The sequence below is a fragment of the Aplidium turbinatum genome, chromosome 16 (assembly GCF_918807975.1).
Source record: "Aplidium turbinatum chromosome 16, kaAplTurb1.1, whole genome shotgun sequence".
Classification (NCBI taxonomy): domain Eukaryota; kingdom Metazoa; phylum Chordata; class Ascidiacea; order Aplousobranchia; family Polyclinidae; genus Aplidium; species Aplidium turbinatum.
In genome coordinates, this window is record NC_137487.1 from 2,412,225 (window position 1) to 2,425,954 (window position 13,730).

A 13,730-nucleotide genomic window follows, 5' to 3' on the forward strand; every position below is an offset into this window, starting at 1 on the left:
GTATGCCTTTAATAACATAATAACAACGTCACTGTGTAATGAAATGCTGTAATAAACAAATCTTTTTATGATTCATTTTATTTTGCTACAAGGCAGAGTAGGTTATTTTTATTTCACAGAAACTTGAAAACTGTGTAAGAGACGGCTCAGACCTATTTGACAACTTTTGTTAAAAAAGACACAAAAGACTTTAATTTGAATGCGATTTGTGACCTTAATTCTTTTGTTTTGGCATGCGCATCAACAATGGTCGCTCAAACAAATACGGAACCATTGCAGTCTGTCCTCACAGTTTGAAAACAAAACGTTTCTTACACATGTGTCGCCTTGAAAATAATACTTCCCACAATGCAGTATTATTGCTTTGTGTACCTGCAACATTCTTTTGTGTTGGGTGCCTGGTGGTAAAATGGTCCAGCATTGTTAATTCGCGTTTATGACATATCGTCTTGCTCGTATTACAATCCTTGCGCCGTTGGTACGGAATATAGCAAATAGCACATTTTTTTGCTACCTATTAAATACCTTCAGTAGGCCTGCTATAGATTCTTCGAAACACAAAATTTTGCAAAAAAAAATAAAAAATTGAAACGGATCTGAGCTACAGAAAGGAGAGGACTTGGAGCTTGGAAGTGTTCTGGTTAAGCTTTGAATAAAATAAGAAATTCACGCTTTTGGCAACAATAAACTTTTGACCAAGAGCTTTGTTTCTGATTGGATACTGGATGATGTTTTCAACATTCAAATACTTCAAGTGTTCAAAATTTTTGTTCAAGCTGAGAATGAGGTTTTCAATCAAGGTTTTGAACCAAAAAAAGAATTAATCTTGATCAGACAAAGATTAATCTGAGACCTCAATCTTCGAAGTCTCTGCAGGGTATAATCATCTCACCAATTGCTTCATTATTTGCAATCTTCCATAAGATCAGTAAGACCTTAATTTGATGTCCTACTTTTTGTCTATTACCTGGAATGTCAGCTTGATTAAACAGAACAAAAAAGGTATAAAAGTTGCGACATTTTTCAATTACCTCCAGATTCGAGATAGTCCTTCCTCCTTTTAGTAACACGTTGAATTAAATTCAAGAAGAGAGGCGCGTTATCTTGCAATTAGTTTAGGCTTGTCACATGGAGAACATTTTCTGTCGTTGGCAGAGTGTGAAGCATTCGAAAGGTGTATTTGCTTTTACCAGCATTTTTTTTGGTTTAGTACAGAGATTTTCACATGTAGTGTGAAAGTTTTTGGAACACTCAAGGATTGACGGAATGTCTCGCTAGCCGCCTTGCTCGTTTGTCTCCAAGACGACCAGGTTACTTTCTTCAGCTTGGCTTAGTGCTAAGTCAGCTCAGTTTGGTTGGCTTGGTTTTGAATCTTTATCCTCGGACTAACAAAGCCTGGTAGTCTTGCATACTTGTAGAGGCTCTTGACGCAGGGCCGGTTACCGAGATTGGCAGAGTGAAGTTTTCCGATTGGTGAAGTGTTGTTGCCGGGAATTATTTTATTTATTAGGTGCCGCTGAATGGAGAGCAGTCTTGAAATGCGTTGCTCAAGCCCACACCACACCCCGAGAGACTTGCGCTGCATGATTTTGAGCCGGGCGCGTAACCACTGACCTAACGGGGTAGACATGTACAATTGTACATTGTGATGCTGGTGCTTGTAGAAATATCCGAGGTTGATAAAAAACAATATCCATCACTATCGTTTGGTACGATGCAATCCCTTCACTTGGTCTTGTTGATGTTGGACTACATGGTGAGGTGCTGTCGGCAATTCAGCCCTTTACTTTGTGGTTTGTCATTTGCATGACAATCAACATCGGGAATTGCACTCTTCAAATTAATAGTTTGTTAATATATTATATCATACTTCCAATATTTCGATTTGTTGTACCTTGGCGAGTTTGAAATCCTTCACAGAGCAACCACTACACTTTGAAACTTTCTTGGATGAGCGATATATTTATGGTCGTCGCTCCTTCAGACGGTTTCATGGAGTTTTGGCGACATTCGTATTTTAGATTTTATCATTTTTTACTTTCAGAGCTTGGCTTGTTTTCACACTGCTAATGCAGTGGCATTATAGATGATAAGTGTGTTAGAACATTCCATGGTGACTGTTGATTAACCGTCTACTTTGGATTTGTCCATAACAAAGCCATCGTTTTGGCAATTTTACTCCATTATATTTCAGTACATATCAGAGAGATGGAGAATTGTTGGTGCATGTAGGTGTTGGAACATGTTTGGTTGACTGAGTGAAAGACTTGTCCGTCCACCTTGTGTGTCCAAAACAAACTGCATACTTTTCAACAAGATCCTCATGAATTTTCTGCCCGCTTTACCAACGAACCTCTCTACAACAGTGTTGATGCAATGCATTAACCATAACCAAGTGTACCATTGCTATGCAAGGAATAGCTGGTGCTTCGTGGTTTTGGAACAACTAAGCGCATGGGTGGTTTGTTGCCTATATGGTCCTATAGTTTGTCAGAGACAACTGCATCGTTCCCAACCTTTGACTTTCTGTATTGTTTGTGCAAGTGCCGGGAAACAATATCGGTCACTCTCGTTTTGTCCGATGCAATTGCATCACTTTCAGCAATGGTTGAAAGTGATTTGAAATCATTTGCCCCCTCCACTTTATCTTGTTGATGTTGAACTACAAGGTAAGGTGCTGTTGGAAACTTAGCACTTTACTTTGTGGTTTTTCATTTCCTTGACAATCAACATCGGGAATCGCACTCTTCAGGTTAATTGTTTGTAGTTTACTCATTAGTTGTAGCCTAATATTAATATTTTACACTTTTAAAAACATTGTACAGAAACCATTCCCCATTGAAACTTTCTTGGATGAGCGATATATTTATGGTCGTTGTTCCTTCAGACGGTTTCATGGAGTTTTGGCGACATTTGTATTTTCAAGTTTTTCTCCCAGAGATTGGGTTGGTACCTTGGCTTTTATGCAGACAGATTTAGGATTTTTTTAATTTAAAAAACAAAAATGTGATTCATGTTGCCATATTCAATATGAAGCAACATGAAGAAAACACAGCAGATTTTAAAGATCACAAAAAAAGTGCTTACTCCCATCTCTGGCAACACAGTGTCACGTAATATACTTATTTTGGATAAAAGCCTCTTTCGCATAATCCTGCAAACTTTGTGACAACTTAGACGGACTTAGAAAAAATTAAAATGAAATATAAATAAAATAGTCCTACTTGGCAAATACCTATCACGTGTTCTAGAAACAATAAATATATTTACAAAGCACTTGTGGACACATCAAACATCTTTTCAGGCATCTTATTTTTCAGAGAACCAAAACCAAAGAAAACCATTTATATTGTTGTGAAAATTTATAACATATGTTAAATACCACTTTCCATAATTTGGTGTTTTTTCGGCTGCGTAGCCGAGTGGTGAGAACGTCTGCGCGACGTTCGAAAGGACGTGGGTTTGACACCACTCCAGAGCACGCGGCTGTGTCTCGGCAAAGACTCTTAATGGCAAGCCAAAATAAGGGGAGCAGCTGACTCGAAGACTATACGTCACTTCACTGCTTCCTGTCGTCTGTTGTATCGCATCTGTGATCGCAGTGTACTGTATGTTATCGCAATGGGCGCAAATAAAAACACGATTATTATTATTATTATTATTCATAATGACATCACGAGAACCATGATCAACAAAAGTCTGCTTGATCAAAGAAAAACAGAAGATCTATTGACTATAACGAAGCTATACCCAACTGCAGCAACAATAAAATCAAAAGTTCTAAAACTGTTCGGCCATACTAAAAGATCAAAATACGGAGTCAGCAGAATCTGCATGGAAGGTAAAGTTAACAGAAAGATGAAACGAGGCAGACCACTAAGGCGATGGCATGACAACATCCAGGCATGGACCAAACTCAATTTGGCGACACAATTTTGACGCTAGCTAAAAACCGTAACGTATCTCATGGAAACAGATAGCTCATGTTGATGAGCAATCTGCTTCAAGTGGAGATGGCGATTGAATAGGCCTGCCCTATGTGTTCGATACCAAACTTTAAATGCTTTTGCAAGATTTTAAAAAGAAATTTGAATTTTTACCTAAATAGCAAATTGGTGGGGTCCTCATATGGAGGGAAATAAAAGCTGCAGCACTCGTGGTTTTTAGCTTGTAATTTTAACCTGTCACGATATTTTTTTATTCATTTCTTAGAATTCGGCTTGAGCCGGTATATGATTGTAAGCTGCTGTATTTTTAGAACGATAAATTTCAGAAAAAATCAAAACCAGAATGCTGTGTCATTTTCAAGCCTTTTTCAAACATTTAAAAAGAAATCATCAAACTTCATTACACTTATCCTCTAGGTGTCAGGCTTTCCACACACACACGCTGTGATTGGGGTGTTTATGTTGTCAAAGCAAGATAAATCAAACGAGCTTCATTTTGCAAGAAAAAAAGTTTCTCTCTGCGAAACATTAAAAATTGCAGAAAGAAATCAAATACAAACCTAATCATATTTTTTTTCAATTTTCAAAATTTACAAGTCTTATTTTTTCTAATCAAGATCGATTTTATTTTCTAATCAAGACCGGTGAGGATCTGCGCTCTTAAAACAACCCAGACTCTCTTTAAAGTGCTCGTGGTAGTTAGAGAATTATTAGTAACAAGTAGGGTAATCAAAAGTCAAAATATTTCTGCCTTGTTTAAAGTTTATAGAACGTCGATAAACTAATTTCAAGCTAATACGACGAGAGGTTTTAAAGTTAGGCTATAAACTAACAGAAGTTCAATTTTATCATTATGTCAAAACTTTCTTTTCAAGCAATTTTTCTTCTCATTTTTGATATTTCAATAAAACTACAACAGATATTGATGTTTTGTCGCAATCCTGGCTTCAGTCCTGGAACAACAGTAAGTTACAGTAGGCCTACAGTATGTTGTCAATCAACCATGTAGATGGTCTTGCTCTTTGGATAAATATTCATCTAAAGAAGGGCGGCAATTTTTTTTACAAAACGTCCACAGATATCGAAGATAGTAAGCTACAGTTGTATTAGAGATTTCACTTTGTAAGCGTCATTTATGTGTGAGCGGTGTTAAACCGACGTCCTTTAGATCATTGCGCAGAAGTTCAAACCTCTCGCCCACGCAAACGACAACGTAATAAAAACGGATAAAGACTTAAACGTACGATACCTTATACATTACAATATGAACATGACACGACAAGATCCACTGGCATACAACTGCTTGTTAGCTCTGGATAACAAACTTTTATAAACAGAACCTAGTAAAGTTTTTTGAATTTTTGCCAAACTGGAAAACCATTTCCTAAAAATTCAAGGAACTTCAACAAAAGTTTTCTGTTGCTGTTTCAAACACGATTTAAAAGTTAACGTGTGGTATTGATAGGCAATTTTGTTTAAAATGTTCTACAATTTTGGTGCTCTAATTCAAGTGCTCCCATCTCTCTTGAGCAAAAATAGACTAAATCGTCGTTGGAATGCTTTGAGAGTGTTTCAAACTTTAAAAAAATCCTTGAAGTTTTGTTCAATATACTGAAAGCTTTTTTTTGAACTAAATGGATATATCTTTCCACTTGCTTTCATTTTTTGACAGTTGATTGTCAAAACCAATCAAATTTATGAAACTTGGGCTCGTTATGACAAAGTTCTAAAACTTAATATTACGCAATGTTCGTTATCCGATTGTCAGAATCAATGTTTGACAGCAATTCCTTGCTGACTACGTCATCGACTGATTTCTCCTCCACTTTCTTCGTCTCTGCGTCTTTTGGGAGCAACACCGCACACCATCCTCTCCACGTCACAAAGAGATAGAACAACACCGCTACTGTGATCATGGCGAGCTGCACTGTGCCGTAGCAGATGATGAATAACATGATGTGAGGAAGGAAAGGATTTCTGAAACTTTGATAATTGTAGTGTCAGAAGAATGTTAAAAAATCTAACCTGGTCTGTAAGATTTTGTTTCATGTTTATTGAAATAAAAGTTGCAGGTCTGATAAACGTTGAATATTGAGAGTTCAGAATATTGGCGGAGACTTGCAATGAAATTAAACTTCCTAATTATATTAACATGAATTCAATTGTGTTGAAAACTTTAAAACAACCAGTTGGACAATCACTTGGTGCCTGAAATATTGCCCCTTACCAAACATTATTTTATAAACCTTCCAGGAATCAGGATGGGCGTATACTTACTCATAAGATACGAACACAATAGCGAGAGCTAGCCCGCTGTTTTGCATCATTGTTTCTATGGCAACAGTACGTCTTGCTGAGACGCTGACTTTCAACCACGGAACTCTGCTCGCAAGGTATCCAAACACGAAACCACCTAGGGGCATGATAGCAGAAGCCTGAAAGCAAATATATTTATAAATAATCCTGTTGTATAGGTTATGCTGTATTTTATGGTTAACCTTTTTTCTTAGATAGACCTCACAAACAAAATTTTGTCCCGGATTGTAGTCATGGACATCGCATATATCTACTATCCTCAGCTGTCTCTAAAAGTGGTCTCTTGAAATGATTTCTTATTATAAACAAATTTTCTATCGGCTACTTTATAACGTATCGGGGAAATTTTAATGTTTTATAACATCAAAAATGTTTAGTATTGGTTTGCTTGTGATCACTCAACTGTCCAGAATGATTAGGCTACTATTATACAGTGAATTAAATTTAAAATTAAGTCCAAACCTTACATACAATGACATTATTTTCTAAACATACGTCACATTTAAGTTAATGGTAGGTATTTATATACAGAATTACGTTTTCGCAAACTTTTTTATTTATGCGAACCGCATGAATACATTGAAATCAGTTCATCAATTCTTTGAACTCCGTGCCTACTTTTGGACGTAAATATCTTTTAAATTTTGATATATTAAACATATCGTTCCACCAACACAATTAGTAAATGCAATTTCTTTTTTCGGTGTATTGATGGTGATACAAATTCGATGTTAAACAATGAAGAAGTAGCGAATATATTTATCTGACTTTGCACTTCATGTGTTTGTTTGACAGTTAATACTTTATAAACTGTTTAAAGGCTTTGTATTTAAAAATATTGTTTCAGCCTCTTGTCTTCTTAAGAGTCAAAATAACTCTGCTTGTTTAATATTGTTCATCAGACATTCAAAAACTGAACATAATTTCATGGCATCCTTTCGAGTGTTGATGACTGTTGAACATTGGTTGCTGTTTGGATTTTAATTGTATAGGCAAAAACTTTGGTTCATATTTGAACTAAGATATAGTGAAAGTAACAATGTATATTATTAATACTACAAAAAGTGTCCAATGCCAAGCAGAGCAAATTACAATTAAATTAGTAAAAGTAACGTGTTGCTTGAAGAATTAAAGAACATCCGGCAACACGAGTTTAACTCTCTCTAGTGTGTTTTCGCTCACATTCTTGATTTTGTTTTTCTAAAAGCGACAGCATTTATGGTAGCGTATGCACATCTGCTGGAGAGGTTTAAGCTGAGAACAGTGAAGAGTTAACACCAAACCATGGCAAGGTAGAACTGTGGGTTTCGATCGATTTCATGCTGATAAAATTTTGCATACTGCCCGCATACAAATTTAAGTTTAAAAAATCAATTTGGCCATTGACATGCCTGAATAACTTCTACTTAATCCAATGTTTTTTATGTTATTCATTTTTATAGAAATCCACTTGAATCAAAAACTCACCGATACAACATTCCAGGGAGGATCATCAAACACTTCCTTAGTAATAATCGCGTACAGATAAACCAGGAAGACGAGCAGAAAGATTGAGCCCACAACAGCGCAAATCTGAAACATTTTATAACACGAGGGTCAGCTTTTCATTTGTTCCATCAGCACAACTGTGAATTGCTAAAATATCACAAAATAGTGTTGCCTTGGTATTTTTAGATTAGCTGTTGTAAGCTTGCGTTAATTTTTTTTAATTTAAATATAAGAACACATTTTCTATCTGTCAAATGTTATTGCAGTAGAATCAGTTAAGCAATTCACAGATTATCAATTCAATTTGCTTGGAAGCATTTTTTTTTGTAATTGTTTTTTGAAACATGGCATCTATTGCTCATTAAATCCACTTCTTATTAATTCCAAAATAGTTTTAGACAAAAGTAATTTCATTAAGCGGATTCTACGGTATGTCCAATTTGTATTTGTAGACTGTGTAGGATCCTGCTTGTGTTCGAATCCAAATAATATCAAGGACTGTTTGGCATGTTCAGTATAAAAGTTGAAAGCAGACGTTTGTAATCCAATTTCAATTATCTTAATAAGCATTACCGCTTACCTTACAGAAAAACTTAGCAACTTTAGCAGACTTGTACTTTATCAAAACACCGAGAGCAACTGGAACAATTATCCCAAGAAGAGTGAGACCTGAACAATGCGTATCGTTTGTTAATAAGAATAAATAATTTTGAAGAATGTAAATTACTGAGCAGTAAATTGAATTTCTCGATAATAGAACAACTAACAATGCACAGTGAGCTTCCTATCTGTTAAACACTTGCAATATATTATCGCGTTGAGCCTGAAGCAGATTTGTTGAGCAATTTATTCTTTTGCATTTCGTATTCTAGAGCAATATGCGCTAAATTTTAAAATATTTGACAAAGACTAGATGTACAGCTAAAAAGATTCGCACTTTTGTTTCCTTTCGTATTATGATAAATACCATTGGAGTTGCTTGGTGTTATTTACTAATGACCTAACGAAGTAAACTATCTTTCAAAATTGTATTGTATTTTGTTCGGTTTGGAATCACTTCTATTATTCAATAAATATATATATTTTTTTAAAATCTGCAAATTCACCTATGTTTTGGAAAGGAATTGTTAGGCATTGGTCGTTGATGTTGATGGTAAGTGGAAGGACATACAACCACAACGGCAATGTACCGAGAGAGAGCATGGTTGATAGTGTTGTCAGTCCAATGCTGGAAAGAAGGAAAACGTTTAAAACTGTGACAGCGCTTGAAACTTTCACAACAAAAGCATAAGCAATTATTTGGGTTGGTCTCTTTAATGCTTTAAGTTTAAAACCAAATTTAACTTTTATGATTTATTAAAGCGATGAAACTCCAGAAGGCCAATTGGAATCACTACAACCTTCTAACTAAAGTCCAACCTTCAAAAGTGGCTGAACTACTATCATCGTCTAGGCCCTACTCTCAATCTGGATGAGGCTGACCGAATGGTACCAAATTTCAATGAAGCAAGCTACCGCGAAACCGTGGAAAGAACTACCCGAGGTGCTGGGACTCAGAGTGAGTAAAACCATCAACCGCTCCTGTGTCGCGCTCCACCAGGCGCTGCTTCTAACATAGCAGCAGCAACACTGCTCGCTTGGCTGGACGCATGGTGGTGATGCAATAAAAACACACTATCAACACAATCGGCTTCACACACTCTAGCGACTACAAGTTCTTCAAACTAGTAAAGAGAGAAGTGACCGACCTCTGAAAAATACCTACACCACGCTTCAAAAGCATCTCCGGTTATTTCACAATCACAAAAGATTTGCAAATCCCCTGGTCTTGACATGACAAAACATAAGCCTCTGGTTCTGACTGTCATAAAAATATTAAGCTTACTCAATGCTGACACTGCTGTAAATTCTGGGGTGTGAAAATTGCACTCTTCATGTTTATACCAACTCAAAATCCCAAAATCTGCATACAGGACTTATAATGGCAATTCCTAAGTCTCATAACCAGTAAAAGGACACGAAGAGCTACCGACATATTTCTTTTCGTTGCATCCCTTTCAAACTTCTCGAACGTCTTATCTATACTCGAGTCAAACTACTAACCAGTCATAACCACTCTTTCCCTTGAAGCAAGCTGACCTTCAACGTGAAAGATGACCAAGTCACTCTTATGACCCAATGCAGTGAAGACTGCTTTGAGACCAATACGAAGGCCAGTGTTTCCTATGTTTCTCAAATTCACATCTGCCTACGACACCGTATGGCACCAAGGCCTCACCTGCTGCTTCAGCACTGGTCCAAGATCGGGATGCAACAGACATTTTACCATCACCCCCGGAAGTGTTAAACCAAGTCGGTTGCAACCCCTTAGAAATGGCATCATTACCATCTGAGCTGACATTTTGCGCATTGCCACAATTGCGCTAGTTTACCCTCCAAAAAATACTGTGTTCCTGCCTGGAGTTGCAATGCCCACTGGATGCCTGCGACCTACACCATCGGGTAGCTTCCCTATCCTTGCAGGCATCCAACCAGCTGAGCTTCATCGCGAAGAAGCCACTTTTCTCGTTGCGCAACCAATTTCAACTACTTGCTTCAATCCAGGCTGTATGAATCTGTGAGTAAGCAAGCCCAGGTTTTGAAACCGAGATACTAATTTGCCCAGGCCGCACAAGTTCTGATGAAAACTGCTGAAGACCAATCCATCAGTGCGGTTATCTAGGCGGACCACAAATAAACATGAACTGAAGAGGAAACTCCACAAAACTTCAAAGCTTTATCTCCTACATTAGCTTACATGCAACCACAATGCATTTGTTAAGAAAGGGTTAGGTGAGGCTCAACCGCTTGTGCACTGGCATCAGATTAATCCGCTCCAACATGAACAGATCGAGAAAAGTATTCACCTGAATCTATGAATGAGGCAAGGAGAAAGAAACCGTAGATCACACTGCGCCATACATCGCGCATGAATCAGTGTACAATGTACATGGTCTGCGAGGACTGGAAGATCAATTAATGAAATGGCTTTTCGACACTTGCTTTAAAGTATAATCCAAGCCTAGTCACCGAGACTGCTCAGTGCTCATGGGTGGTAAAAGACAGCCTCTCGATCCTTGGATTAGTCAGGAAAGAAGTTCAATCAAAGATGGAGATTTAGCCAATGATTTTCACCTTGTTCATTTCTCGCCAACTGATTTAACATAGGCTACATGTCGTTCTTCTGCATTGATGCCAGGATGTACTGGATTATAATCGCAAGTCTAAAAGAGCTTTGGTCACACTTTGGCTGATTTGGAGTTGCAAGTGGGTAGAAGACTTCCGCAGTTAACAACAATTGTCACCATGAAGCATGTTTGACCAGGATACTCGATCATTGCTACATTCGGATATTAGATATCCATTGAAAAAAACTAGTGTAATATGCGATAACATTGCGATATTGAAGAGTACAGAAATAAACCTAAGGCTTTGCAAAACGTAATGTCAATAAAACAAGAATGTTTTCTGATTTTATACAGTGCGGTAGGCTACAAAAGACGAGTTCTATATCCTGTGTTTTTCAGGTTACACTTCAGTATAGCCTAGTGAGTTTCTCATGTTCTTCGAAAGATTACTTTTCGTAGCTTCATGCAGTCTTGCTATGTTAATAGCTTCTGATGTACCTCTAAAATGAAACTCTCTTGAAATGTTCAACACAAGTTAAAGTGGGAAGTACAACGTGTTAATTTCTATTTCCAGAAATGTAGCCTATGCCGCAGTTTTAGAATCAAATATTTGGGTATAGTTTTTACGAGGGCTACGTGCATGTCCAAACCAAATATTAATATGGACCAGAGCAACCTGTGTACTGGCAAGAACTATACCCAACCTCAAGTCCATGTCTCCATTCAGCCAATAGCAGGCAATGTTGCTAAAACCAGCACCAGGGCAGCTGCTTAATATGATCGCTCCCATCGCCTGCGCTTCGTTGAAGCCAAAGATCTGAGACAAGCCAAGGCCAAAATCTAAACATGTTTTGTTTAAATTTTAAAACAAATCATTGATTAACACAAAACCAAATAATCTGTTTAAATTTCCGTACATTTGTGGCCAAAGGAAAACATAGTCATGGCCCACTACTGGATCATGGCCCACAGTTTGAGCATCAATAGCATCCCTAATCAATAGTTTTGATCAGAGGTCACCAAACCTTTTTGAGAAAGGGCCAGGTAACCTCGAGAAGAAATACTTGCGGGCCGGAGAGGCATTTTGTTCAACACAGTTTTCAACCTGTGGAGGTGATATTACAAAGTGGGCATTATTGATTGAGCTGCATGTAACAATTGACACGTTCGGTTGTTTCAAGCGAATGGGTTGTGGAGAAAGAAACCTTACTATTTTATCACAACTTTACGAAGTCACATAGTCTATGCTTGATTTTTCAGAAATAGTTATTTTAAGTTTTTATAGAATTTAAATGAATGGCAAATGACAGAGAAGTTTGGAAGACCATGATCGCCAACGTTTGCATCAGATCAGGCACATAATCATCATCATAGAATTTAAGTACCTACGGCAACGGAAATGAAAAGTCAAACACTTTACGTAACGATTTGATTTTTACAACTACATCACAATTTTTACATCACGATGCGGCGGCCCGCGCCTAGTTTGTTGACTTCTGGATTAGGTGGAAAGAAAGAGCTCTGTTTGTTTGGTGGTAAAGCGCTCGACTGATGATCACGCAGCGCTGGTTCGGCTCTCGGAGTGTGTGTTTGAGCACAGGACTGCTCTCCATTCAGCGGCACCTACTGGATGGAATAATTCCCCGGCAACAATAATCGGAAACTTCACTCTGTCAATTTCGGTAACCGGCCCTGCGTCAAGAGTCTCTATACAGAGTCTACAGGTATGCGAAACTACCAGAAATAACCTATGAAAGGCTTCGTCAGTCCGAGGATAAAGATTTAAAATCAACTAACTAGATGATGGCCGTCTCACATTCCACCAAGGTCGCTTACACGTAATAACTGACATGAGTCACTAGCTGCCACAAATCTCGCACTTACAAGGAAAGAAGATGAGCTGCAGAACCAACCCAAGAGCAAACCTCTGTGGTTTCTTCATGTAGCTCCACATCTTCGCTGCGTCAGTTGTACAGCCCAGACCAAACATGATGAGAGCAACCACCACCCTACGGATATAATGAAACAAAATAAAGTGATATCTTGCATTCGCATGCTTGCGAAACTTTATATTCTGTTTAAACTTTAAAATCAGTCGCTTGAAAATTACTTAGTATATTTGATAATAATCCTTTCTTGTTGTAAGTTAGTTAGTATAATTAATAGCCAGTAGACTGAGTAGAAAATAGTAGGCTACAATATAGTAGCCTATAATGCTAGTTCAACATGATATTGTTTCCGATGATCATTTTGATTATATGCAGCTTTAGCTACAGGGACTTTAAACGAATTTATTCTTTCTCAGATGCTAAAACAAAAAAGCAAACACTTTTTTTCAAACTTTATTTTGAATTCGTTAAACTACCTACAAATTGATATTTATCAAACACTAGCATAAAAACAAAGTTCTTGGCAAACTCCAGAGATATTGCCTTCCAGGCAAACGCTTGAATTAACGTAACTCTAGCAAAACATAGTTTCAATATCTGAATCAAGTTGCTTGAAACCAATTGATAAAAGTTTCTGCAAGAAAGTCACGTAGCCTACATTGCACATCAAACTTGCCGGAATTAACTATTCGCATAAATACAATATACCCAAATCAATCAATGTCTTGAAATGTATCGGTAGATTGACAATAAAACATATTGAAACAAAAGGATACACAACGTGTATCAGGTCGACAGGTTAAACGTCATTTATTAATGCCAAATTAATAAATAAATAAAAATAACAAATAGATCATTGTTAAATTTTTTTTAAATCCACTTACAGATAATACCAACAAGCTATATTTTCCACACCAGGGCAT

The 13,730-nt window shown here is 37.3% G+C and overlaps 1 protein-coding gene across 1 annotated transcript; it reads right to left on the reverse strand.

Annotated features, from left to right (window-relative positions):
- Positions 1-5,686: 5,686 nt before the first annotated feature.
- Positions 5,687-13,730, reverse strand: LOC145785894 (sodium-dependent organic anion transporter-like). Its single transcript, XM_082597592.1, has 8 exons — positions 13,723-13,730; positions 12,803-12,927; positions 11,623-11,758; positions 8,858-8,979; positions 8,332-8,420; positions 7,731-7,835; positions 6,225-6,382; positions 5,687-5,930 (listed from the first exon to the last, which is right to left on the reverse strand). Exons 1-8 carry the CDS (start codon positions 13,728-13,730, stop codon positions 5,687-5,689), a joined length of 987 nt encoding a protein of 328 aa, XP_082453718.1.